Genomic DNA, 27,411 nt, shown 5'->3' with positions numbered 1-27,411 from the left:
ATGTAAATCTACAGTATGAATGGAATCGGTTTGTATTATTTGTTCCATCGTCAAATCAATGAGGAAAAAAATTCTTCAAACACGTTAAATTGTTTAAAAATAAAAAAAATAAAACTCACACGAAATTAAAAAATTACACAATGGGAAGAAAGGTAGTGTGAGAATTAATTACAAAGAAACCAAATCCAACCACTAAGATTTAAAGGTCGTGTGGATCTCATCAATTTTCTTATTTCTTAGTATTTTAACTTATTGCGGTAATCAGTCTTACTCCTATATACACACACTCACATGCACAGACTGTACACCCCCACACACTTACTTACTTACAGGGACAGTATTACGAGATTTGAATGTGTATATGTACTTACTCTATATCTATACATCTCCTATTCTAAGTTATATAATTTTTGTTTCAACTTTTCAATAAATTGTATTGAAACATAATTCAATTCATTCTGTAATAACCTTCTATCGGCATAAGAAAATAATAATCGAAGGTTCCAAAGATCTTCTCTTGATTCCGGTACACTTGCCATCTTCATTAATTCTAATTTATTATCAATTATACTAAATATTGATAATCCTCCATCAGAAGGATTGGAACCCTTTGTTAAATCACTAGTTTCATAATATAACATTTTCCTTTCAAATGAATCAATCTGATTAAATAATTGACAATTTAATATCTTACCAATATCACTATTGATTTCCATTTCTTTATTATCAATCTGTAATCCTTTGCTTTCATTCTGTAATAATGAACCAATATTGGGATTCAATAATTGATAATTCTTCCTCTTACTAACATATAATGTGAGTGATTTCTTAAATTGTTGCAAATATTCAGAATTTAATTCAAAATCAATCTTGATTCTAAAATAATCACTAGATCCAGTCTCTATTGTCAAGATATCATCAATATTAGGCAATAAACATGGTGATAATACTTCTTTAACGGTATTATCCTTCATAGTTATAGTAACTGGGACTTTACATGGTTTCTGCGTCTTAACATCTCGTATAACTAAACATCTTGGTGAAACAGCCAATGCCCAAAAATGTCTCAATGCTTGTAAATGAACTTCATAATCACTCTTATCATTAGGGAAAATTGGATATAATGATACAACCAAACATGCGATTGCAAAATTAGAATTATTAAATGCATATTGTCCACCTCCTAAAAATAAAAATCCTAATGCTGAATTAATAGCCATATAATTCCCATATCCTTTGCCTTTACCAGTATCATTATATAAAATTCTTAATCTTCTGAAAACTTCTAAATCTCCACTACCTGCCATAACCACAGAACAACACAATGCCAACAAATTTTGAGTATTAATAGCACTATTATAAGCAATCTTTTGATCATAATTATTGGCAGTCAAACATGCTAACCCCATCATCTTATCAAGATAATAAATTATAGTATCCCTTGCAATTAAATCATGACTCGAAGCATACTTAACCGCAATAGACATACATGCACCTCCTAATAAATTAAAATAAACCAATTGATCACTATCAAGTACATTTAAATCACGTTTCCCAAACTTCTCCAAAATAGCAAATGGAATCTCTGATTCAACCCATTTCTTACTACATCCAATTTCTTGCCACATAATCAAATTCTTCGCCAAACATCGAAGTAATAACATATCAGGTCGAATATAATCCAATAATTGTTCTGTATCGGGTATCTTCAATTTATTAGCAATATCCTCATTCTCAGTCTTGATGTACATAAATCCCAATGCCACAATTGCTCCACTGGCCGATTTATCCAATTCTTGCAGGGGTTGAAAATCCTTCATCGAAACCGCCAACCCCACCAATCTATCTACAACATGAGTATCATTCAACCCCCGTAAATCATCACCTTTCCCCAAATTAACAAATCCAAGTGAAATCCCAGCAGCTAATTTATATCCCTCATGAATCTGATGTTGTTGTTGTTGTTGTTCGGTTATATCATTATTATTTTGATATAATCCCGCCGGGGAGATTTGTGATAATAAAATCTCACTCATTCTACGATGTTGAGTTTCTAAATATAACAACCCAATCCCGATAAGTCCTGCCGTCTGAACCATTATGGGAACATTTAAATCATTGGCACCTTGGGGTAATAATGCAACTGCATGGACTGAAAGAACTTTTGTTAATTTATTATCCATACTTCCACGAATACTTGCCGCCATCCCGATCAACAATCCAACACTTGTCAAAGGATGTTTGGGGCCTAGATAGTTGTAAATATGCCATTCTTCCAATTTTTTTAAATGACCATTTAATCCTAATCCGAGAAGAAATCCAGCATGTTGAGGATTTAGTTCGGGTGGTTTGTTGAAAATGATCCAACTTCCAGAAATCCCTTTTGCTTGTTGAGATATTGATAATCCTGATGAGACTCCATTATGGAAATAACACCATTCGGTGAAATTTTGAGAAATGCTATCTTCTGAAAATATGATATTTGTCATTGTGGGCTGAATTAATGTATTTAGATTAAACTTAGGAATGGGGAATTTTTCAGTCAATAATGGTTTCCGTCCCGCATAAAATAATGGTGCTCTCCCCAAGGGGATAGTCAAAGTACGTAAGGCAACAATCACCGCTAATTCACGTTGTAATAACACAAGATCATATTCGGTGATATTCTCACCCACATCTAAACTTGCAGTTTGAGTTTTGGTTTGATGTAATAATGTTGTGATTTCGAAATATCGTCTATCAAAATCAAATATAAGTTTCGTGATTCCAATCCTATCAGCTTCCGATTGTCCATCCCATGGAGAAAACGATTCATCCTTTTCAAACACATTAGATAACAAACTTTCAATACTATGCACCCCTGCAGCACCACCACCTACACCTCCTACACCTCCACCACCTTCCTCGGATCTATCCCCATAACCATTCCTATTCTTCCTATTGTTCGATAACAACATAATCAAATCCTCCCGTCCAACCAATTCCAAAGCATTCTCAGTCCATTGAAATGCTGGATTTTCTTGTGCAATCAGTAATGCCTCTTTCAAAGGCACCGAAATCCCAAGTGGATAAGTTTCTAAATCACATTCCCGGATTCCAAATTCACACATCAATTCAACAATTGTATTAGGGCCATAATATCGATTATCAGACAAGACCAAAACTTCAAACAATTTCAAAATTTGATGAGTTCGTGGCGTGATCAAGGCATCAACTGAGTCAGTTTCGGAAACTAATTGGGAAAACGTGACGTATCCTACGATTTTGGAGTCGAAGAGACTGGTTAAGGATTCTAATAGATTAGGTGGATTGGGTGCGATGAGTGCCAGTAGGAATTTGGTGGTCAGATCGATTGTGGATGGGTTTATGCCGTAATATTGGGTCCATACGTCTGGCCAACCCATCCAGGTGGTTAATTGAGCTAGGAGGATGTTTAATTTATGTAGGGAGTTTTTCTTGGTTGAGTCTAATCGAAATTCTTCTCTTAATAGATGTAATGAACCGACAATGTGCGGGACAAGATCAGATAACAGATAGTTTATATTTGACGATTCTTGGAGGTATTTGGCTTGCGGCAAAAGCATAGTGATTTCATTTTGGACTCCGCATTCAACACTGCATTTATAAAATGGATATATTAATGATAATAGGGCAATCACAAAAGAATTCCATTCATCACGATGATGATCTAATGAATATGCTGCTCGCCAAAGCATCCAAATCGTTTGATTTATTTTTGAACCAGATAAATATTGGAAACATTTTAAACAAGTAAGAACTAAATTTGAACTTGGTTGAAGGACTAAATGAATTAACTTTGTTTTCCCACTCTTGGTCTGAATAGCAAGTTTTTCTTCACATGAACATAAAATAGATTCGACATCTTCTCCATCATGTTTAGCTGAAGCCATATCTAGAAATGGATTCACCAAGCTCAATTTCTTCTCTGTAGTTAACATGACCACTATCCCTTCAAATGTGTCAGAAACCAATGGAATACAATCTAGACACTCTGCCTTGTATGCCACCAAAAGTCGATTAATTGACTGTTTATGCACAAATACTCGACATTCTTTTGTATTTCGATTCACCACCAAGATCCCTTCCTGATCTTCAAAATATATATTGAACACTCTAATCTTTTCTCGCGATAATTTATTCCCAATTGAATCTATCTTCGAAAGAATCATGTCTTTTTTATATCCAGAGAAATCTTGTGTATTTGATGAGATGTTGTATTTCGAAGTATCCGGGAAATCACTCGCCATTCTTCCAATGGATGAAATATCCGATAGTAACGTACTTGTTCTCTTTTTCTCCATATTGCTAAACGAAATTGAATGCTGTTGTCCTCCAGGACCAGCTCCAACATCCCCAAATCCCACTTCATCTTCTAATATCCTCGCTGATGAAACACTATTTCCTGTATTTGTATTTGTATTTGTGACGGTTGCATTTGCCATTGAACCATATTTTCGTTTCTGGACCTTCTGACTCTGATTCCCAAACCTAACCACATTTCGGGAAGGTGTTCTAACATGATAGACATTAATACTTCCATCCAGGGAATTAAAAGTAGTACACAAGCTTGCATTTTTATGTACATCTTTCCTGGGAAATGTCATCAATTGTTCATTTTGAGAAATGACTAAGGTTGAATTCGTGGACACGATCCTGAAATCATCAATTGGATCCACTAATGTGAGTATTGGTGCTGAATTCAATTGTGATTGTAATAAGGTTCCATTATTTGATATTATGGGTTGTTTGTGATCTCTTTCTAGAACTAATCCTGATTCAAATGGTAAGGCATTATTTAGAATAAATGGTAAACTTACAATGTATGATCTTCCATCAGGATAATAAATATGGGTTGATCGTTTTAGACAAACGGCTAGGACCTCACTAGGTACAGCTGTAGTATTATGAATGAAATGGGTATATGTTGCAGTAACAATATCTTCGTCATATGTTAAGATTTTTGATATTTGAGATCCTTGAAGGATAACTACTTTTCGTGTTGCAATTAATAATTGTCGATTTTTGTTGAATAATTTAATGGTATATGATTCATTGATATCAAATGGATTTGGATATTTGATTTTATTCTGAAGATTGATGATTGGAAATGTCAATAAGTCATTTGTCTTGGATGACATATTGTTTATCCATCTATTGGTCTCTGATAGGCTTTTCTACTTCTGTTATGTAAAGGTTTGTTTTTATTGAGGTTTTTTTTTTGCGACCTCCAAACAAACTGTGTCAACCCATAACAAGAAGGAATGGAAACAAAGGTCCAAAATTATTATAGAGATTATGAGATATTGATCTTTAAGAAGAGACGTCTTCATTGTAGATATTACACAGTTTAAATCAAAACACAACTTCATAAGTATTCTTCGACTATGTACAGAGAAAATGATCTACTTTACGTAAAATCATTCAAAGAATCACTATATATAGAATATTTCTAGGTCTAACCCGCTTATTCAATGATTCTGGTAACTAAACCAGTACCAACAGTCTTACCACCTTCTCTGATGTTGAAACGTTGGTTAAGTTCAATTGGAGTTGGCTTGATTAATTCACCAACCATTTCAACATTGTCACCTGGCATAACCATAGCAGAATGGTCAACACCTTCACCTTCTGGGAATTGGAAAGAACAAGTAACATCAGTGGTTCTGAAGAAAGCTTGTGGCTTATAGTTTTCACCAAATGGAGAATGACGACCACCTTCTTCGGTAGTTAAGACATATAAGGAACATAAGAACTTAGATGAGGCCTTGGCAGTACCTGGCTTAGCTAAAACCATACCTCTGTTAATTTCATCTCTCTTGACACCTCTTAATAAGACACCACAGTTGTCACCAGCCATAGCGGAGTCTAATTCCTTCTTGAACATTTCAATACCAGTAACGGTAACCTTGTATGGCTTACCAGAACCAACAACTTCAACTTCTTCACCCTTCTTTAAGACACCTCTTTCGACTCTACCGGTAACAACAGTACCTCTACCAGAGATAGAGAAGACATCTTCAACAGGTAATAAGAATGGTTGTTCAAGGTCACGAGTTGGGGTTGGGATATATTCATCAACAGCATCTAATAATTTCATGATAGCTTCGGAACCGATTTCTGGTTGTTTACCTTCTAAAGCACATAAAGCAGAACCCATAATAACTGGAGTGTTATCACCATCGAAACCATAAGCAGATAAGACTTCTCTCATTTCCATTTCAACTAATTCTAACATTTCTGGGTCATCAATGGTATCAATCTTGTTAACAAAAACAACAACACGTTGAATACCAACTTGTCTAGCTAATAATAAATGTTCTCTGGTTTGAGGCATTTGACCATCAGTAGCAGCAACAACAATGATAGCACCATCCATTTGGGCGGCACCAGTAATCATATTCTTAATATAATCAGAGTGACCTGGACAGTCACAGTGAGAATAATGTCTCTTTTCAGTTTCATATTCAACATGAGCAGTAGAGATGGTAATACCTCTAGCTCTTTCTTCTGGAGCTCTATCAATGGAACCATAATCTAAGAAATTGGCACCACCTTTTTCAGATAAAACTTTGGTAATGGCAGCAGTTAAAGTGGTTTTACCATGATCGACATGACCAATAGTACCAACATTAACATGAGGTTTAGAACGAACAAAAGTTGCGTAAGATCTAGTTAAAGTAGGACGAACAGAACGTAAGGCATTCTTAAGAAAGAAAGCTGGACGAGCAGCACGTAAGGTGACAGCAATACTCATTGTTGAAAATTCACCAGAATGTTGTTACGGAAAGAAAGGAAGTCCAAGTTTAAACAAAACGTTGAAAATTTTTTTCCATTGGTGGGTTTTTTCTCTTCCTTTCGTTTGTTTGGTGAGAAGAAATGCGCAAGAAATTGTAGATGTTGGGTAATGTATTGATGTTTGGATGTTACTGTGGAGGAAACATGGCACGGGTTTTGACTCGGCTTTTAGTGTTACCCCCATTGATTATGTAATCTAATTTTGGATTAATATCATTAGGAATCGTTTACTAAAAAGGTACTTACTATAAAAAGAACTTTACTTCTCTACACAATGGAGGTACTGGCGTTAATCGGAAAGAAGAGGACTTCCTTCTTCATCTCTTAATTCCAGTTGTTCTGGATGTTCTAATTGCTCATGAAGATTCTCATTAATAATTCTTTCAATAGCTTCTCTTTCTAATTCTTCGGCGTGTCCATGACCACCATCCTTAAAATATTCATAATAAATAGAAAGTGTTAATAAGAAACCTTGAAGGGAAGCCGCTACTAAATATGAAACCCATGAACTCCAATGTGACCCTTTAGTGAAGAATAATGTAGCTGTAAAAATGAATCCACCTGGTGTTTGAATACACATCATCCCAATAGATAAAGTACCTGGATGTTTTAATTGATAAGTAGTATAAATCTGAGGTACATATTTGATAACTGTTAATAAAGTAGATAATAATCCATTGGTATTGGCAATGGTGTACAATATAGTTTTATTTGAAGATAAACCAATAATAACTTGTAATAATGATACAGCTCCATGAAGGGCAACTAATTTCCCTACTTGTACAATTCTATGATATTCATGTTTATCTTGTTTAATTGAATCTCTAGTCCATAACAATACTAATACAAGGATTAATATAGCACAAGTACATTGGATACCAATTTGAATAAGATTTAATTGGGAATTGAAACAATTGAATGAATCTAAAGCACCAATAGAACAACAATGTCTAGCAATTGAACTAATTAAAATGATATTAGTCAATGTAAAAATGGAAGAACATGAACCTAACAATAAGAAATTAGTTGATAAACCTTCAGATGTTCTCTTACGATGTATTCTAATATATTGTGGTACATAACTTAATATAATCCCAAAGGAGATTAGAATCAGAAATACTAGATTAACGGTTGATGCTCCATCATAGATTGAACAACGTTCTAAATCTCCTTCTTCTCTCTTCATAAACATATCATAATGTATCATCGTTATTCCTTTACTTTGCTATATATGTTTATATCTAAAACCCTGTATAAAATGTACTCTAATTGTAATTATAAATAGAAATATAAATAGATCCCCAGGAAATGGCCCCTCGTGTCTCACTGCACTATATTTTTTGATCTTCGTATTTTGCCTTCAGATTACAACACTAAAAAAATGATGTCACTCAAAAAACTAAGCTCCACTTCTACAGTTGACAATTGAGTGTCTATGGCATGTTTTTTAGTACCCATTGCTTACATTCTTAAAAGGTTCTCATTGATAGAAGTTATTTGCTATACTATCCAGCTTATATATCTTGCTTCATCTAATTGAAAGGGTGGTTACCCGGACTCTATCAAATGGCAGCGCTGCCTTTGAATAACGCGTTGCTTCATTGCTTGATTTGTAAACAAAAACTTTTATTTACAATTCGATCTTCAAACATAAATAACAATCACTTCGAAAAAGAAAGAAGGACAAATGTCGACTTCTTCTCTTTGGGCTGCCAATGCAGTCAGGAAGAATAAGAAGAATAAGGAAATATCTGTACCAGGAGGAACGCAATGGGTATTAAATGAATCATATCTGAATTTCTTAGCAATTCTTACGCCCACTGAAGATCATCATTATGATACCGTTAATCATTTGGATTCCCTAAATATATTCATGAATAATGTATTGAAACATCGAGTTGATACTAATAAATTGATACCCACTCCAACTACTACTATTAGAACAAGTGAATTGTTACGACGTTCGCCTTCAATTGCTAAACCTCAACCGTCGTCAAAATCAACTTCACCCACCAGATTTGGTTTTCATCCAAGAATAAAGCAACAACAACAAGTGCGAGAGCAACAACAACAAGTGCGAGAGCAACAACAACAAGTGCGAGAGCAACAACAACAAGTGCGAGAGCAGCAACAACAACAACAACAAAAGGTCCTGATTGATACAGCATTTACAAGTGTTAAATCAAGTCCCACAGTAAGGAGAATTACGTCACCTGTGAAAAGTGCTCAAGTTCAAGTAGAAGATCAACATAATGCAATAAGTCATCCAAAATCAGACAAAATTGTCAGTATACTAGAGGTCGAGGCAGAACAAAGGAGAGATTCAATAGGTTCAGATGATTCATTCTTAGCTATCAAAAGAGGGATAAGGAAAAGTACTGCTATCTCAACATTTGACCCAATAAAGTTTGATGAACCAGAAGAAGAAGAAAAGCTGATTGGTCAGACATCCTACATATCCAAAAAGAGTGATGCTCCATATTCATCTAATAGTGAAAAAGAAAAATCTCAAATATTGAAAACACCCAGAAGTTTTATCTCACTTCCTACTAGAGAACCATTAGTTCCTAAATCGGCTGTCCAAAAGGTCAATAAAGTAAAATCAAATGCTTTGAGAGTTATGGAAAAGTTGGATATGGCATCAAGTAGAGAATTTAGTTTTGAAGAAAGAGCTGCAACTACAAATAATAGATTTGAAATTCGGGATAGATTTAAGATTTCTCCGGTTAAGTTATCTTTCAATACCTATAGTAGTAGTAGTTCGGAACCAAAGATTCCATGGATTCCTTTTACTCAAAGAGAAGCGGCAGCTCAGTCTCCCGAGAAACTTAGCAACTTGCCTGCAGATCCTGTAGCGGAAGCTGGAATAAAAGATGACACAACGCCAGAGAAAAATGTACCGAATGGTCTGGTGAACAAACACGCAGATGATAAGGAGGAAATTCCAAAAAAGAGAGAAAGAATTCTTCATTTTTCCACAGATGATGAAAACATGAAAGAGGAACACCTGGCAATCAAGTTTTGGGATGGGGCCAAATCACCACAATGGAGAAAAGAAACTACTTTCTCCGAAAACAAATCCCCTTCATTAAATCTAGAAACAAGTGTCTCCGAACACAGATCGCCAATTTTAAAGCCAGACACCAGCCCGGCGTCCCCTAAATGGAAAATACAATCGCCAGAAGCAATATGGAGCACAGTAGATAGACTCCGTGCATTATCTCCAGTTAAGCTCCCACCATCGTTCACTGCCAAATCTCCAATCAAATCACGAAAATCACCACTACGCACAACCACAACTGCAAGAACATTGCTGCCGGAGATGCTTGACCGATTGAATAGAACAAGTCCAATCAGAAAAATAACCAAACCGAAATCAGTAAAAGGTTCAGAAGTGACCACTACTACAAGAAATCGATTCTTAACGACTACATTAAATGCCAATAATCCGCAATGGATCAATAGACACAAAGTAAAGAATCCGTCACCTATAAAAAATCGAGCAGATTGGGAAAATGCTGGAAATGAAGGAGATTTGGGGAAGGTTAAGAAGGTTGTACCACCGCCACCACCGCCATTGAGGTTAGAACTTAAGGCGATTCCTACATTAAAGAAGAAGTCAATTATGGAACATCAACCAAGAGCTGGTGAGAGAGTCAAACTTGCTGTGGATCAGCATCAGTATGGAATAAAGCGGAAATCAGAACATGTATCGGAGAATCAAATTGTTAGGACGGGGCATACATCCGTATCCTCGATCGAGAGAGTTGGAAATAAAGACCTGCGGATTACTTCATCACATGCAATGTCGAGAGAACACGCCACAGCCTCAGCACCATCCTCATCAGCATCGGCGCTGCATATTGCTACAATCGCACTGAAACTGACAACCATTAGAAGACCGCTCGAGGCAGTATTACCACCAGCACCATCATTACATAAACCAATGCGAACCAAAACAGGAAATGCCGTGCCTCTTCCCGACGCAGCCAGGGGAATCTTCAATTCTGAAACCAATCCCGCCAAACGAAGAAAAGTCAATCATCCAACACCACCTGCGATATCACCAATCAGGGCCAAGCCGAGATCCCGGAGTACTATATTAGTCTCCACTCCTCCAGGCAAGAAAGTCACTCCGGAAAATCTACCAGAAGTCCTATCTGACGATGAACATTCTCCTAATCGAGATCGAAATATTTTAAAACCATGGGCGAGGTCACCGGAATTGCAGAGGTTGATGGAGAATGTGAATGGGAGAATGGATCCTGGGCTTGTGTTTGATAAAGGTCCGCCAGTGTTGGATTTGGTTGCTATATTCAAGAACCTGCGGGATCTGCGGAAATGGAGTAACAAGCATACGTAGTGTTGAGGGGATTTACCGTGAGTTTCGGAATAATTATCGAATTAATAGATTGAATGAACATAGGGGGTGAGATGTGTGCGTGTTTGAGAAGGGATGGGTTGGGTTATCCATGGTATTTAACCATCATTATTTAAGCGTCATAGTTAGCATCAAAGGGAAATATTATATAGAGTATATATTTGGGTATTATTATTACAAGGTTAATTAAAAGTATTAATATAGAGGAAGGTATGTAGATCTATTTACGTGCAGCCAATGCGGCTTGTTTATTCCATTGTGACAACCAATCTGGAACATCTGGTTTAGGCACCACATAAAGTCTAAGTGCATTATCAAACAATGGAGCTTTTGATTTATCATTCATCAAAGCATTATTGATTTCAATTTTTTTACCAACCTTAATTAATCCACCTGATTCAGTTTCCATAAAACATTCTAATTTCTTAACTGAGAAATCCTTATGTTTTGGATCTTCAAACCATTCTCTAGGTCTATTCAAAACCATTTCCAAAATCTCCAAGGGGGTGGTTAATTCACTTATTTCGTCTATGAAATCGAATTCATCTGTGGTTGGGTATAAAATCATCGCGGAGAAGATTAATTGCGACTCATAATCTTTTGGATCTTCCAATCGTATTTTTGAAGATTTTAAGGATTCTGCAGGGTTTGAAGTTTTGATGATTTCAAAATGTCTTAATTTAATTGAATTTTCTAATATTTCTTGTTTCATTCTTGCTTCTTCTTCTTCTCTTTCTTTCTTGATTCTGATTTCTTCAAGTTTTTGTTGTTTGGTTTTGACTTGTTGTAATAAATTCAAAAGATCTTTATTGTTTGCATCGATGGTTAATCCATATTCTATAACTCCAATTGCTTCATCAAACCTATCAATCAAGAAAAATGCCTTCCCTGATCTAAAACAAGCCTTGATATTCTTCTCATCAATCCCTAAACATTTCTTACAATCTTCAATACATCTTCTATAATTATGTAATTCCAAATTACAAGCAGCTCGATTCAAATATAACGCAGAATTAATCTTATCAACCCCACAATCAACATCCAAACCTTTAGTGTAGTATTCTATAGCATGTTTATATTGCTTGAATTTATAACATTCATTACCCTGATTCTTAAAATTAGTAGCAATTTCATCTGGCTCACCCTCATATGCCAACGATTTAAGAGCTTCAAGATTTGCATTCTCTCCGCCTTCACCATCAGTTTCATCCAACTGAGTCATGAAGAATGGCAATCTATTTAATTCCTTCATTACTTCGTCAGTGGTCTTGTTGGCGAATTGGGAGATTTGAGGTGGGAGTGCAGGTTCTCCTGGTTTGGGAACATATCTTCTTCTATCCCATTCTGAAATTAGGTGATCTAATTGTTCGTCGGTATTATCTAATTGTTCGTCGGTATTATCTACCTGTTCTTCTTGTGGATGTGGTTGTGGTGGTGTTTCTACAGACATGGGTAGTGGAAATCTAGAAAGATCAATAATGATGATAAACGAAGTTTAATAAAAATTTTATAATTAAGATTTATTTTTTATTTTTTTGCGATGATTTTTTCAAGGTGCGAAATTGCTACAAAGTGACTATTGATCGTTTGTACTATAAATTGCAAAAAATCACATACTCTATGGGATAATCCTTTTATGAGTGAATCTGATATTCCATGCCGTTTTGGTTTCTCTAGTAAGTGGCCGCTCTCTATTTTCCATAGTTCCAAGTCTCTTTAGGTTGGTTGTGTTGCGCCATTTCTTCTCTCAAGTTTCCTCCAGGAAAAGAATTATCGGTGAATTTTTGACCAAAATAGTCAGAATTAAACAATCTTTAAAATAGTCCAGTTACAGTTACGAATCATCAGAATCTACTCAGAAGTCTTTAACACCCTCTTTTTGATATAACGACCAAATCAATATATTCTTTGCGATGGTATAATTATACAATTTTGACCACATTTTATTTGCAACCAAAAGTTCAAATTGAGCCGCGCCAAATAAATCACGCGTTTGTCACACGATAATCACTCTTTAGAAATGGTAGCGCAATTCCGAATAGTATACAAATCTATTCTATGCTTATGTATTTATAATTTATAGGCTGTTGATCTATTTAGTTACTTACGACCTTTGAATAATCAAAGGAACTTTGAGTGCTATCTTCTCCATATTATTCAATTTAAAATCAAGATTAAGATAGTACACTCTTGCCATTAAACAAGTTTGAAAATCTGGAATCAAACAAAATTCACCCAAAGTTGTATTTGGAGCTGGCTTAATACTCAAATCAGATAAATCAAGATCCACATTGATCTTCTTACTAAACTTTATTTGATCGTGGGAAACTTTTTCTTTAATCCAGCCAATAGATGCAAGATTCTTATGAGTATCTGTACCATTACCATCATCAATTGAGATTTGTTTACATTTTAAATTTGTATATTTTGATGAAAGGTTTGATAAGCATTTCATATCCCGGATTAATTGTTTATCTACCCCTAGTCTCAGTTGTCCAAGGTCACGAAGAAGTTTTGCTAATTCAAGGGATAATTTTTGAAATTTTCGTATAATCAAAACATCGAAATTGTCTCCATTGGTGTTTTTATTCTCAAAAAGCATTTCTGAATGGATTACCAAAGGGATAGGAATTCGTTTGGATTTAATAGTTATGCCTACGACTTCGGCCGAAACGGATTTGAAATCGGGTAATGTAGTTGAAGCTGATGCACTACTGGTTTGACTTTCGGCAAATATGAATGATATATCTATAGGAATTGAAATCTTGGTGTTTATGGGTTTGTTAGATTTCTTTATATGCGGGATATAGTCTATTTTATATTCCTTTCTCGGAGTGGAAATTGCAATTAATCCAATTAATTTGGAAGTTTTCCCAAATACTGATTTTTTCTTAAATGGAGCAAATACTTCATATAAATCCAGGGGTCGCTTCAGTGCAGAACCAGTTTGATCTTCACGTTGATTTACTTTTGAATAATATGATTGTTGCATTTTTGCCATTTCAACGTTACTAGAAGTAGGTTGAAGGTCAGGTAATTGTGGTGGAGGTGGTGATGGAGAATTCGTTCGTTCTTCCTGGGGAGTGGTTTGCAAAATATCTTTCCCTAATTCAATGGCCTCTTGAATCTTAAGTAACATATTCGTATATAACAATCTAGCCTCTTGATGGATCATTGATCGATTTAATTCAAATAAGGGTTTTGTAACAGGTATAACTCTCAAATAAGTATAATCTTCATTTGCAACCACAAACTCATCTGGATTTTGTTTAGTTAATGCATTAGTACTACCAACTAGATCGCTATATCCCGAAGCTCTTCCTATAATCCTGGCACTTACGCAATAACTTATCGAAGTATCAGCAATAGCAAAATCTTGAGTCAAAGAAGCATACTTATACTTATGACCTTCATCATGTTCTTGATGTTGATGTTGTTTTGAATCAGGAGCTGGTCTGCTTTTCCACTTTTGTCGTAATGACGTTATGACTTCATGTTTACTTACTCCTAGAGTTGGTGGCAATTGTAAATGTTGAATCAAACTATGATTACATGCACTATCCAATAACTTCTCTGGCATTTTAAAAGTAAAAAATTTCTTATATGAAGTATTTGGTTTAAACACTTTGTGAACATTCAATTGCACTTCAGTATTATCAATGGGATCTTTAAGTACTGTATAGCCGAATGGGTCATTATGATCAGTAACCAATCTGTCCAAAAAGGCATCATTCCAACTGGCATGAAAATCAAACATAGTCAAGAATCGATCAATATGATAGGGAGGCTCAGTTAAAGTCTTTTGATGTTTTCCAAATACTGAAGTTCCTTCTAATTGAACAGAAAACAGATCAAACGGTATGTCTTTGGTTGTTTTATTAGTGATCTTGACAAATCCATATATATATTGTCCTTGCTTTAGTTCTAATGATAAAGGATCGATGATCTTATAAGGTTCACCTATTTTCCCAATACATTCAGTAAGATAGACATTTATACTTAATGATTGTGATATTTCCTTATTAGTAGAACTTAGACGTTTTAATTTATGTGAATTTTCCAATAATGTATCAGCGTCAATGTCATCATCTGGTTGTTGCGGGGCTAAAACAGGTGAATTGGCAAGCGAATTAGCATGGGAATTAGCAAGTGAGTCAGCAATTGAACCAAAGTAATCTTCATGTATTGAAGAATTACAAGATGAAAGGGGTGTCAATTCATACATCGGTGGGGCAGTACGTAAGTCTTCAGTTGTTGGAGTTAAGTTCTTCTTAATGGTTGATCGATACATCTGATACGATGGTAAGATGTTAATTAATTCTTTTGGATCTTGATCATTATTATTGGAAGATGTTGAGCCATTGCGCCGTAGTGAAAGTGATGACAATCTTAAATTTAGTTTATTCCGATCTTCCATTCCGTCGATTTTTTAGAAGTATGTGTGTACTCTTGCTCTAAAGTAGTTACCTTTTAGTGATAAACTGAGCCAGATTAATTGATGGCTGCTTTTTTTCTAGAATGGCGGCGGGGGCTGGGACTGAGCCAAAAGTTGGTTGGACAAAACGAGAAAAAAAAAATATCTGACGTAAAATGCGAAACACCCAGAAAAAAAATAAAAATAAAAATAGTCATCGTCTGATGATTTTAAGTATTTTGACAGAATGGCAGCACCAGGGCAGCGTTACCACGTCATTCTCCCTTAAAACTTACGATTGCCTTTTATATGACAGAAATACAATTTGCAATCTTATTTTACCCCATAGGTTAATGCTATTAATTAATTAATTAGATACTTTTTCTATATAAATGCTCTATTTTTATCGTTGAATAGTTAAAGGAACATGAATAATCAAATTCTCCCCATGAATCATCTTTACGCAAACTTTTAGATAATACACCCTACTAATCAAACAAGATTGAAAACTAGGCACCAAAACTATCTGATCCAAGCCATGACATGTAGATTCAATTCCTTTGAGACTACAATTATTAAGATCTAAATTTATAGTAAATTTTTTGGTATATAAGGCATGTGAATTCTCATTACTGCCAGTACCAGCAGTAGATGAAGAAGTTTCCAATTTCCAAGGTACGGTTTTGATATTCGTATGTGAGCCAATTCCTCCACCTTCAGTAGTTGTCTTGAAGACAAGATTGGATACAGGAAGATTGATATATTTCGTCTTTAAAGAAGCAAGACTCTTAACATCTCGATATAATTTCGTCTCGATTCTAATCACATCATTACTCAATTCTTTGATCAATCTATGAAATTCAGTTAAATAATTTTTTTGGAATTCTTTAATTATGATCGCATCGAAATTAGGAGGTTGATTGTCTCCAGTAGTGGAATTCTTCGATTCAATTTGTCTTTCAGGGAAGAACATATCGGGTGTGAATTCGATAGGGATTGGATGCCTTTTTGATCTAATTGTAAGACAAACGATTTCAACATCTATGGCTTTGATTTCAGGAAGGTGTGGCTTCGACGTTGTTAAATTTTCAATAAAGTAAGTCAATTCAATTGGGATATTGATTTCAGTATTGATGACTCGTTTGCCTTTGGAAAATCGGGCAGGTGGTGTATAATTTATATAATAATTATTCTTTATAGACGATAATGAAATTATTCCCAAATGTTTTGTATTTCCTGTTATAGTTTTCTTTTTTAAACACGCTAAATATTGATAAACATCATCATCGTCGCTATTGCCTGGCTTATGATTATGTCGATGTAGAGTCTTAGTGATAGTACTGCCAGCTACATCATATAACTGCCTCAATTTATTACCATCATTATTTATTTCATTACTCATCGTAGAAGTTAACAAGTTCCCAGAACGTAGAGCAACAGGTTGATTCAATAATTCATGACCATATTCAATCTTATTTATAATTGTATCCAAGAATGCTTTAAAATAAACTTGTCTCTCAACTGCTAATTCTTTTTCAAGATAAGTATTTTCTAAATTTGGCAACGGTATTACTCTAATTGGACAACTTGCCAATTTAGATACGACATATTGATCCTTTTCCACGGGATACTTGTAATCACTAGCCTTCCCAATAATTCTTGCATCAACACTATAGCTAATACTACTATCAATCGACGCCAAATCACGAATTAAATTCTCTTTATTAGCCAACATCACCGAAGGAGGTGTAGTAATACGGTCAATACCCAATGTAGGCGGTATTTCGCAATGTAAAGGCAAACAATGTTCTTCACAAGTATTATCTAACAATTTTTCTGGGATTCTAAATGTGAAAAATCGTTTATAAGTTACATTAGGCTGAAATAATCGTTTCACATCAATAGCTAACAATGTATTATCATAAGGATCAGTTTCTCCATCACACCAATCATGAGGATCTCCATTGTCAGTAATTAGTCTATCGATATTGGCATAAGACCAACTGGCAAATAAATCCAACATATTTAAAAACTTGAATCTAGTAGCTGGTTTTTCAAGATCTAATAAGCCACTAACCGTGGAATCTAAGATAGTCAAAGTTCCTTCAAATACCACATATACCATATCGAATGGAACTGGTTGATTAGATTTATTTAAAAATGTGACATATCCGTGAATATAATCTCCTTGAATGAATTCTCGAGTTGATGGATCAATAATAGTGGGCTCAACTCCCTTTTGACCTACTTTTTCAGTAAATACAATATTTATATCTAAATGTTCCGAAATACATCCCTTTGAATTAGTTAAATTGGGTAATTTATCTACGTTTGCCAATATAGTATTCTTCCATAAATCGTCACTTTGTTGATTATAATCCGTTTGTTCTTCTTGCATATGATCATCCTGATGCATAGGATTATATGAATTTAGTAGACTATCTATTGGTGATTGTACTCGTGAATTTAACAATGATGTAGTTGCCGAGTTTATTGGAGTCATTTCATATAACGGGGGATCTATTCGATAATTTTCATTAGTAGGAATTAAGTTTTTAGATATTGTAGATTGAAACATGTGATAAGAAGGTAAGATATTATTCAAAAGTTCATCTTCATTAGCTATAGGAGGTGGTGGTTGTGGAGGTGTAGAAGGAGTGGAAGGTTGTTCTTGCGGTGGTGACATTTCGTGGTGGAAATATGTCCTTGTCATTAAAACGTTATTGATACAAAGGAAACGAATGGGATATGAAGTATTAGATATGAGTTATTTTTAGATCAGTTGTAAAGTTCTCATGAATTTTAACAATTAATTTGACTGGCTAAATTAATTAAATGAAAAAAGTGTGGGATTAAGAAATAAATGACTGCAAGTGCCGTGAGCCATGAGATGAGAAGCCGGAAGAAGAAGAAGTTGGCCACAACCGTTAAAAAATAATTTTCTCTAATAAGGCGAGAGGAAAAAAAACGTTTTTTCTTTCTCGCCATTGTAACAGTTGCATTTTTATTCTTTTATTAAATAATATTATACACACCACCACCGCCCCACCACCAGATCTCAGGTCTTACAATTATTCCAGGATTGAACCTCCAGAAGTTCACGCGGGCTTAGAACAACTAAAATCAATTCCTAGCGCTTTACAACTAAATTAGGATTATGGACAACGTAGTTAAAGGATCTTTGTATCATTTTTTTGTTGAGAAGAAAAACCTGTTTCGCGGTATGTAATTTGTTCGAATTTGCTGCAAAATTTCTTGCTGCCAATTGGATTTATGCACAACAAACAATGAATTTTCGTACTTAGATCTGCTAGATACAGACTATATAATCTTTCGTTATCATATATGAAATATTCAACAAAGGAGAAATATGTGGCATTTTGTTGTATATTTGGGATATCTTGAACCTGAGCAAATCCTATCTAAGCTATACCCATATTCAACAAGTCAAATCGAGAAATTGATGGTAAAAAGAGGACCTTCCCAGGCCCTCTTGGAACACTACAGAGGGTTACCATTTCAAGAAATCCTCATTAAGAAAATACAGTACACACCTGTCAAATATTGCCTGGTTATTGTTTTCCATGAAGTTTAACCAATGGTGAAAGCTTTTAATTTTCTATTTTAATTCCCTACTAGTGAGTTAAGCTTCATTATAATAATCTCACTAGTGTCTGGCTAGCTGAGATAGGATGTACAGCTATGCGCTTTATTTTGAACTCTTATATATAACTAAATAATGTATACTAAAATTAATAATTAGGTTTAAAGTAAGTTTTCTACAATATCCTCTAAACAAAACAATATTTAAAAAAGAATGCAAATCCTTCTACTTTCAAGAGATTCGCCAAGCATCAATAGCAATTCTCAATAATCATAATTTGGATAGCTAGTAATGGTTTAGCTGGTAAATAAATTATAGAAAATCCTCGGCCTAAATTCATAGAAAAACAAAATGTCCTTTAAATTGTTTAAGGGGTATTTTATCCCATTGAATAAATTCCTTAAAGCCTATTTTTGGGAAAACTATTTCAGGGAAAACCTTGAAGTCCATCTCAATTTGAGGAATCCTTGATCAGATAAACTTTCAGACTTATGTTCTCTTACATAAAAGAATAACAAAAAAACTTTTGCTGATTCATCCCAATGCTTTGGCGATGAATGTCAACTTTAACAGATTCAGCATGTCTCCTGCGGTTGACATAATTACAATCATGCTGACGTTGGAACTAACTTAGAGATTGCATTGAAATATGTCCTAGAGCTCCTGGCGATTTATTGCTATGGTCGTGCATTATCTAATCGTTAGTTTCCCTACTTGTTAATAAAACATGCAAGCAATCTAATAGCTTAAAAAAAATCATGATAGTTAATTCTTTTGGATCCATATGTGAGCCTGCCAAATCTGATCATTCGAGGAAGTTTATTCTTGCTGCTCCACTCAAGTAATCTCTTGGCACCCACAATCTCATAAACTTCTTACCCTTACGTGACCTTTATTTAACCGATCCAACACGTCTCCCCCGGTTGACTTAATTACAATCATGCTGACGTTGGAACTAACTTAGAGATTGCCTTGAAATATGTCCCAGAGCTCCTGGCGATTTATTGCTATGGTCGTGCATTATCTGATCGTTAGTTTCCCTACTTGTTAATAAAACATGCAAGCAATCTAATAGCTTAAAAAAAATCATGATAGTTAATTCTTTTGGATCCATATGTGAGCCTGCCAAATCTGATCATTCGAGGAAGTTTATTCTTGCTGCTCCACTCAAGTAATCTCTTGGCACCCACAATCTCATAAACTTCTTACCCTTACGTGACCATTCTTTCATTTTTGAGTGGTTAGTAAAACTCAAAATAAGATTTCCCAATTTCCCAATTTTATTTTGACCACCAGTAGACGTTAAGTTTCCGCCTGGTAGTTATTCTTTTCAGGGATTCAAGACATTTAACTGAGTATTCTATTGATACCCAATACATATAGCCCAGTCCTACCCCATTCATTTATAGCAAATAACCTCAACTTTCCTCGCACATGAAGACGCTTAAAACTGAGGAGTTGTGATACATAAATTTGCAGTATCAAAAAAAAGCACCTGTTGAATCGATTTTGCAATCAAAACTTAAGTGCGAAAAACTGTACTATTCCGGATAATATCAAAATTTTCCGATAATCCACTACATTGACCCCATCTGTAGGGCCCTACTAATATAGAGATAAATCAAGGACCCCTTTTAACCCCAGTCACAATTTGAAATACTCAAGTCTCAACTGTAGTGTATATATTGAGTTTCTTTGTCTTTAACAAAAAATAGATCTGAGCAGTAGAGTACGATTTCCTAAATTTAAAAAGGTTTTGAATAAACTTATTCTGAGAGTGCATGAGGTTTGTAAATTATCGTCCCACCATTCCTTTCCTTATAAAGGGATGATTTGCTCCCTAATTTGTTTCTTCGAAGAAAGAAGAATATTTCTTTCGTTAGCCAGAATAACCTGTTTAATTTCTATTCGACCAAAAATGAGAATCTCAGAATTGGTAGCTATATTGACTCTCGCGTCACTCGCTACCACCTTCAAGTTGACATTCTTTTATCATGCCACTCAGTATATTGAGTGCCCCATTTTACCCAATTCATGCATATTGACCAACAACATAAATATGGCAGATGAATTCACATACGAATATCCAAACTTATTGCTCGATGGAAAAATAATTGGTGTAGGTCAATACAATTATATTACTCCTGGAGGTGAATTCGGTTCATTCACTTGGACTATGTCTCCCGAAGGTGATATTCTTGAAGTAGATCCACCAATATATCGTTGCTCCTATCGTTTATTTTCAGTTCAAAACAATAACTGCGAACTTGTTAAAGAATTCAATGTGCTAGGCTACGTGCCACTTGTTCCTTCAGAAGAAACAACAGAGCCCCCAGAAGAGACAACTGAACCATCAGATGAAACTACCGAACCTTCAGAAGAGACAACGGAACCTTCAGAAGAGACAACGGAACGCTCAGATGAAACTACCGAACCTTCAGAAGAGACAACCGAACAATCAGAAGAAACAACCGAACCCTCAGATGAAACTACTGAACCCTCAGATGAAACAACCGAACCCTCAGATGAAACTACCGAACCCTCAGATGAAACTACCGAACCCTCAGATGAAACTATCGAACCTTCAGATGAAACTACCGAGCCTTCAGAAGAGACAACTGAACCATCAGATGAAACTACCGAACCTTCAGAAGAGACAACGGAACCTTCAGAAGAGACAATGGAACTCTCAGATGAAACTATCGAACCTTCAGAAGAGACAACCGAACAATCAGAAGAAACAACAGAACCCTCAGACGAAGCTACCGAACCTTCAGATAAAACTACCGAATCCTCAGATGAAACCACTGAACCCTCCGAAGAGGAGACGACCGAACCTTCAGAAGATACAACTGGACCCTCAGAAGTGATAACCGAACCATCAGAATCAACTACGGAACCTACTTCAGAAGTATCAACAACTGAACCAACGTGGGAGGAATCAACAACTGAACCAACTTCAGAAACAACTGAACCTACTTCAGAGGAATCGATAACTGAACCAACTTCAGAAGAATCATCAAGAACTGAACCTTCTTCAGAAGAATCATCAAGAACTGAACCTAATACAGAAGAAAAAACTACCGAATGTAAAGATGACAATGATTGCCAAACATGCACAACAATTCAGACAGTTTATTATTCCCTGGTTGAAGAGGTTCATGATACCTTGACAAATGCCGTCTCGAAATCTGAAGAACAAGTCTGTGAAGAGTTTATTGAAAAAGTCATTACTAGAGTCATCCAGAGCACCTTCTATTTTGAAACTATCACTGTTAACAATAATGATGCCAGTGATAGTACTGGTAGGAGCAATGGTGAAGGTGATGTTGGCAGAGAAGTTAACCCTTCTGTGGTAGCAGGTGTATCAGATTATGCGGAAGTGGGAACCAGACCAGGATTTACCGTAGTTGGAATTTTAGCTTTTATGTTTTGGTTTGTACTTTTTGTTTAAATGCCTTTCTTTATTGTATAGAATTTGTTCTTTAATATATTGAATCCCTTTGTACGTTCTACTTAACTTGATAATTGGTACCTCTGTGATCCATCGGAATACTTTTTTGGCAAAGACAAAGTTAACAGGGGATGAGTTGCGCACATGTATTTCCACCTTGACCCCACTTTGACGGCCAGGGGTTTTGACATATCCAGTCCTAAAAAAGATAGCTACGCTACTATTCCATTCTGTGTACCTGGAGAGAGAATATTAAGAGGATATTACCGGGTGGTTAGTAATTTGTTGGACATGTTAAACTCAAAGTTTTGCTTTAGAGTGTTCGAGGGTATCCTCACAGGACGACTCAAGCAACTACATCTATTGATTCCCCAACCACAAAAACGTTCTCCTATGAGAGACATATCAACGACAGAATGATGGCCCGGAGGAACCGTCAGACTTACAAACTCTTTATGGGATAGTAAATGATGTGAATTAATAGGGCATATGATTTTATCGGTGAAAGCTACATACAGAAACGACTTCCCACGATCACAGATATCGAACAACTGAAAATGAGAGTATACTTTTGCAATGTCTATTATATTATTCAGGGGTCTTAATCGGTAAAGACGGATTCTTGGAATAATGTATCAAATCGTATTTCTAGCCAACAGAGAAATCCGACGAGGGACATTTTAGTTCCAGTCGGAAAAGATTTTAACCGACCGGAAAGAAACAACAGACCTCAATGAAAATAATATTTCTTGAAAGGACAGGGCTATTAGACAGAGCAATATTTGTACGCCATTCTCTTAATAAGACAAAATGGAAAAAAAATTACAACTCTGTATTGCGTCATGTCATCTGATCATTAGACAATCCTTCTTAGCAAAACTACCAGGGTCCATTTTAGAATATAACTAATAATTTTAAAACCATTTTAAATTCTTTAGTTGCAAGAACTAATAGGAGTAGACTTTCCATCTATCCACCTCTAATTGCATAGTGTAGCGAAAAATAAAAGAATCCAACGAATACCAAATATTTCACTATAAAAGAAACAGGTTGACTTTGTTTGACCTACCACCCCTTCAATTCGCTGATGATTGTAAATGCTACAGATCTATAAAATTCCCGAAGATCTTTTCTTAGTTACCGATATACAGACACAAGAAAAAAAAAGGTTATAATAGAGAGGAGACTCGAAGCGCTTTGCATAATTTAGCCTAGTTGTTAGAACATGTACACATGTAGCTACTTATTTCTTTACATTTTTTTTCTTGGATCTGTACTTATGCAGCATTTCCTATAAAATTATCTAATCGTTAGTAATCTCAAGCACAAGGGATAATAAATCTGCATGATTTCACTGAAAATTTTGTCAGACCTTAAATTAGAAGTTAAATCATCATTCATTTGATTTCCAATAGTATACACTCATTTAGGATAAATAAGATCAGTTTCTTCCATCTAGAGATCTCTAATTGGTGGTTATTATTAACTGGTTTGAGCCAAACTAAAATTAAAAAAAGGGATTAGTAAAACCTTGCGATTACCCCTAGATATTGCAGTTCTCCAAACCTTGTAAAAGTTTCGCAGAAGTAGTTAATTTCTTAGCGGTGATAGGACAAATATCTAACGCTTATGTTATTACTGTAAGGATGAATTCTGAAATTATGCATGCCGTGGACTTTAGGACTTTTGGCTCGTGGGGTGAATGTAGTTCTCCTCTCGGTTGAATTAACACGCTGGTTTAGAGACTTGAAGTAATAGGAATGCAAAATCGTACTTGCAGAAGTCAGCATGCATTTTGGATTAATGTTACATAGAGTGGAGTTCTACCCTTGTTGGAGTTGAGATTATAGAACTTGTTTAAGCTAATTACTTTTATCTATGCATCACATATAGGAGAGGTATTTATTTGTAATATCTCCGAAATTAAATATATAACTGCTCGTCCCTTAAATTTCGCTTACATCTCATAGACTGCGTCTACACTTATAGCCAAATGTGCTTTTCGAAATAACTCCAGGTGCATTATATAAATTGAAACTAAAATGTCGCTTTCTGGAATTAAACTTTAATTCTTTCAGGAAAGCACAATTTCGGATACCCACTAGAATTGACAATGATTCTGGACACAATTCTCGGTGATTATCTTTTTGAAATAACTCTAAGTGCATTATCTAAATTGCAACTAAAACGCGTTCTGGAATTAAACCTTAATTCTTTCAGGAAAATGGCCCTCATTCTTAGGCACAATTTCGGATATCCAATCTAATATCCGAGGACAATGATTCGGGACACCATTCTTGATGATTATCTTAATCTCATTGTTATAGCCCGGGCCCATACTCCCCTCCTATATCCTCCCCTCCCTTACCCCTCAACCAAACCATCCTTATTGACTTCCAAATGTGCTACCACCAGGAACTCACCAAGAAGCTCCCGCATGGCACGTGCCACCATGTTCTACCACAGAACTGTTTTTTTACTCATATCAATAAAGAAAGCTATGAACGGCACCTCACTAAACGAAGCAGAAAAAAGAAGAAAACGACCATTTCGCAGCTAAAGTTATTGCGAAAAAAAACCTCTGCTACAGTTGTTTCAGATAATTCAACGTACTACCTGTGGAAATACATTTAAGAGGTTACATAACCATTAATTGCCAAGGAATATAATACTGCACAAATAACAACTGGGCCGACATCACAAGGGAATAAACTTTAGAGTATAATTAGTTTCCTACCAGTGGCTGCAACGATTACACGAATTCTACGAATAGAGATACAACGTCGCCGAGATGGGTATCCACTATTTACTTATAAAAGGACTGCTATACCCCCCTTAAGTTGACCACCTGGACAGAAATACTATTTCCTTTTTTTGTCATACGCAACCACTAGATTCATTCAAATAAAGACATCAAGAATGAGAATCTCGGACTTGCTAACTAGCTTGCTTCTTGCATCATTAGCCAGCGCTTTCCAGTTAACTTACTTTTCTAATATTACCCAATATATTGATTGCCACAATCCCAACTCGTGTGTTTTGACTTCTTACGAAGAAAATGCAAGTGAGTTTACGCACGAATATCCAAATTTATATCTCAATGGAGATATAATCGGTGAAGATGCAAATGGTTTCCTTCTTCCAGGAGGTTCACCAGATTCATTTATTTGGACCATGTATCAAGAAGGTGATATTCTTGGTGTCGATCCACCATTGTATGCTTGCTCGTCAGGTTTATTTTCGAAGGAAATGCCTGATGATAATTGCCTGAAAATTACGCAATTGACGGTGTTAGGCTCTTTTGCACAAGGTCTAGACCAACCCGAACAAGCAGAACACTCTGAACAATCTCAACAATCCGAACAATCCGAACAATCCGAACAATCCGAACAATCTGAACAGTCTGAACAGTCTGAAGAACAATCCGAACAAGCTGAACAATCTGAAGAACAGGCTGAACAATCTGAAGAACAATCTGAAGAACAAGCTGAACAAGCTGAACAATCTGAAGAACAGGCTGAACAATCTGAAGAACAAGCTGAGCAAGCGGAACAATCTGACGAGAAATCTGAACAATCTGAGTCTAAGCAGTCTGAACAATCTGAAAATTTGATAAAAGCTGACACTGAGTCTTTCACAAATGAAGAACCTGTATCTTCTTTCGAAGGCATTGCTGAATCATTGTCTGATGAGGTTGCTGGGTATGCTACTGACACAGATAACGTATCTTCGACAAAACACAATACTGAAAATACTTTAGGAGCCCTAGGTGGACCGTCTACAAATGAAGGTATCGAATGGTCCACAGTTGAAGAAACAGAACCCACCTCCGATGCAACTACTGAATCTTACCCCGATGAAAATGATAGATCTTCGGTAGATGATCAAGTTGACTCTTCAACAAATGTAGAAGCAGGTACCAAATTTGAATCGTCAGCTAATGAGCATGTTGACTTATATTATTCCGAAGAGACTGAGTCTGCCTTAGGTACAGAGGACACTTCCTTAGAAGCTCAAACTGAATTCTATTTTTCCGATGTAGATACCGAATATACTTCAAATGTTGCCGAATCATCTACAACTCCTGCTGACGTAACTACGACAAACGAAGAAGACGATCCTTCATCAGATGCAGCATCAGAATCTACATTCGACACCCAAGCTGAGCCCTCAACAGATCTTGATACCCAAAGTAGCACGCATGCAGAAACTGAAGCTACAGAAGTTTATTTTGAAATATCCTTATCTTCTGAGGCTGAATCATTAGATGTCCAAGATGATCTTTCAACAAACTTAGACAATGTGTCTTCCATAGATATCCAAGTTGAAGCATACACAAATGTAGATGTTGAATCTTCCAACATTTCAGAAACTGACTTTGACTCCATTAATGAAACCTTAACAGACACAGAGGCTGAAATTTCTACAATTGCTGATGCTGAATCTGATTTCCAGGCTGAAATTTCTACAATGGCAGATGTTGAATCTTTCGATTTGCAAGATGCGTTATCCGATAATTACGTCGAATCTTCCACGAGTGACGATGCCTATTACACCATTGGAGCTATTCAATCATCTTCTGACACCGAAGTGGAACCTTCCACAGATGCTGACAATGAGTATTCCTCGGATGCGGATGTTGGATCTCCTACCACGGTGGGTGAGACATTTTTCACCGATGAAGAAGCTGAGCCTTCTTCCGTTCCCGATGCTGAATCTTTCCAAGACTCTCAACTTGAGAT

The 27,411-nt window shown here is 35.7% G+C and overlaps 9 protein-coding genes across 9 annotated transcripts; 3 read left to right on the top strand and 6 right to left on the bottom strand. All coding sequences in view use genetic code 12, as the record gives it.

Annotated features, from left to right (window-relative positions):
* Nucleotides 1-389: 389 nt before the first annotated feature.
* APC1 (anaphase promoting complex subunit 1) lies at nt 390-5,159 on the bottom strand (the record flags this gene model as incomplete). The annotated part of the gene is made up of 1 exon (XM_049405948.1): nt 390-5,159. One exon carries the CDS (start codon nt 5,157-5,159, stop codon nt 390-392), a length of 4,770 nt encoding a protein of 1,589 aa, XP_049264483.1.
* Nucleotides 5,160-5,485: 326 nt separating this feature from the next.
* TUF1 (translation elongation factor Tu) lies at nt 5,486-6,775 on the bottom strand (the record flags this gene model as incomplete). Its single annotated transcript, XM_049405947.1, has 1 exon — nt 5,486-6,775. The coding sequence occupies one exon, from the start codon at nt 6,773-6,775 to the stop codon at nt 5,486-5,488; it is 1,290 nt and encodes a 429-aa protein (XP_049264482.1).
* Nucleotides 6,776-7,105: 330 nt separating this feature from the next.
* J8A68_002218 (uncharacterized protein) lies at nt 7,106-8,023 on the bottom strand (the record flags this gene model as incomplete). The annotated part of the gene is made up of 1 exon (XM_049405946.1): nt 7,106-8,023. The coding sequence occupies one exon, from the start codon at nt 8,021-8,023 to the stop codon at nt 7,106-7,108; it is 918 nt and encodes a 305-aa protein (XP_049264481.1).
* Nucleotides 8,024-8,503: 480 nt separating this feature from the next.
* On the top strand, nt 8,504-11,179 carry J8A68_002217 (uncharacterized protein; the record flags this gene model as incomplete). The annotated part of the gene is made up of 1 exon (XM_049405945.1): nt 8,504-11,179. One exon carries the CDS (start codon nt 8,504-8,506, stop codon nt 11,177-11,179), a length of 2,676 nt encoding a protein of 891 aa, XP_049264480.1.
* Nucleotides 11,180-11,417: 238 nt separating this feature from the next.
* On the bottom strand, nt 11,418-12,647 carry CNS1 (HSP70/90 family co-chaperone; the record flags this gene model as incomplete). Its single annotated transcript, XM_049405944.1, has 1 exon — nt 11,418-12,647. One exon carries the CDS (start codon nt 12,645-12,647, stop codon nt 11,418-11,420), a length of 1,230 nt encoding a protein of 409 aa, XP_049264479.1.
* A 654-nt stretch (nt 12,648-13,301) lies between these two features.
* J8A68_002215 (uncharacterized protein) lies at nt 13,302-15,614 on the bottom strand (the record flags this gene model as incomplete). Its single annotated transcript, XM_049405942.1, has 1 exon — nt 13,302-15,614. One exon carries the CDS (start codon nt 15,612-15,614, stop codon nt 13,302-13,304), a length of 2,313 nt encoding a protein of 770 aa, XP_049264478.1.
* A 400-nt stretch (nt 15,615-16,014) lies between these two features.
* On the bottom strand, nt 16,015-18,324 carry J8A68_002214 (uncharacterized protein; the record flags this gene model as incomplete). The annotated part of the gene is made up of 1 exon (XM_049405941.1): nt 16,015-18,324. One exon carries the CDS (start codon nt 18,322-18,324, stop codon nt 16,015-16,017), a length of 2,310 nt encoding a protein of 769 aa, XP_049264477.1.
* Nucleotides 18,325-21,133: 2,809 nt separating this feature from the next.
* J8A68_002213 (uncharacterized protein) lies at nt 21,134-22,669 on the top strand (the record flags this gene model as incomplete). Its single annotated transcript, XM_049405940.1, has 1 exon — nt 21,134-22,669. One exon carries the CDS (start codon nt 21,134-21,136, stop codon nt 22,667-22,669), a length of 1,536 nt encoding a protein of 511 aa, XP_049264476.1.
* Nucleotides 22,670-25,588: 2,919 nt separating this feature from the next.
* On the top strand, nt 25,589-27,411 carry J8A68_002212 (uncharacterized protein; the record flags this gene model as incomplete). Its single annotated transcript, XM_049405939.1, has 1 exon — nt 25,589-27,411. A coding segment is annotated over one exon (1,823 nt), but the record flags the coding sequence as incomplete, so codon positions are not given.

The sequence above is a fragment of the Hemisphaericaspora subhashii genome, assembly GCF_019202705.1.
Source record: "Hemisphaericaspora subhashii strain CBS 10753 chromosome Unknown scaffold92, whole genome shotgun sequence".
NCBI classification, from domain to species: Eukaryota; Fungi; Ascomycota; class Pichiomycetes; order Serinales; family Debaryomycetaceae; genus Hemisphaericaspora; species Hemisphaericaspora subhashii.
Note: the sequence above shows the minus strand (reverse complement) of the source record. Positions and strands in the feature narration are given on the sequence as shown.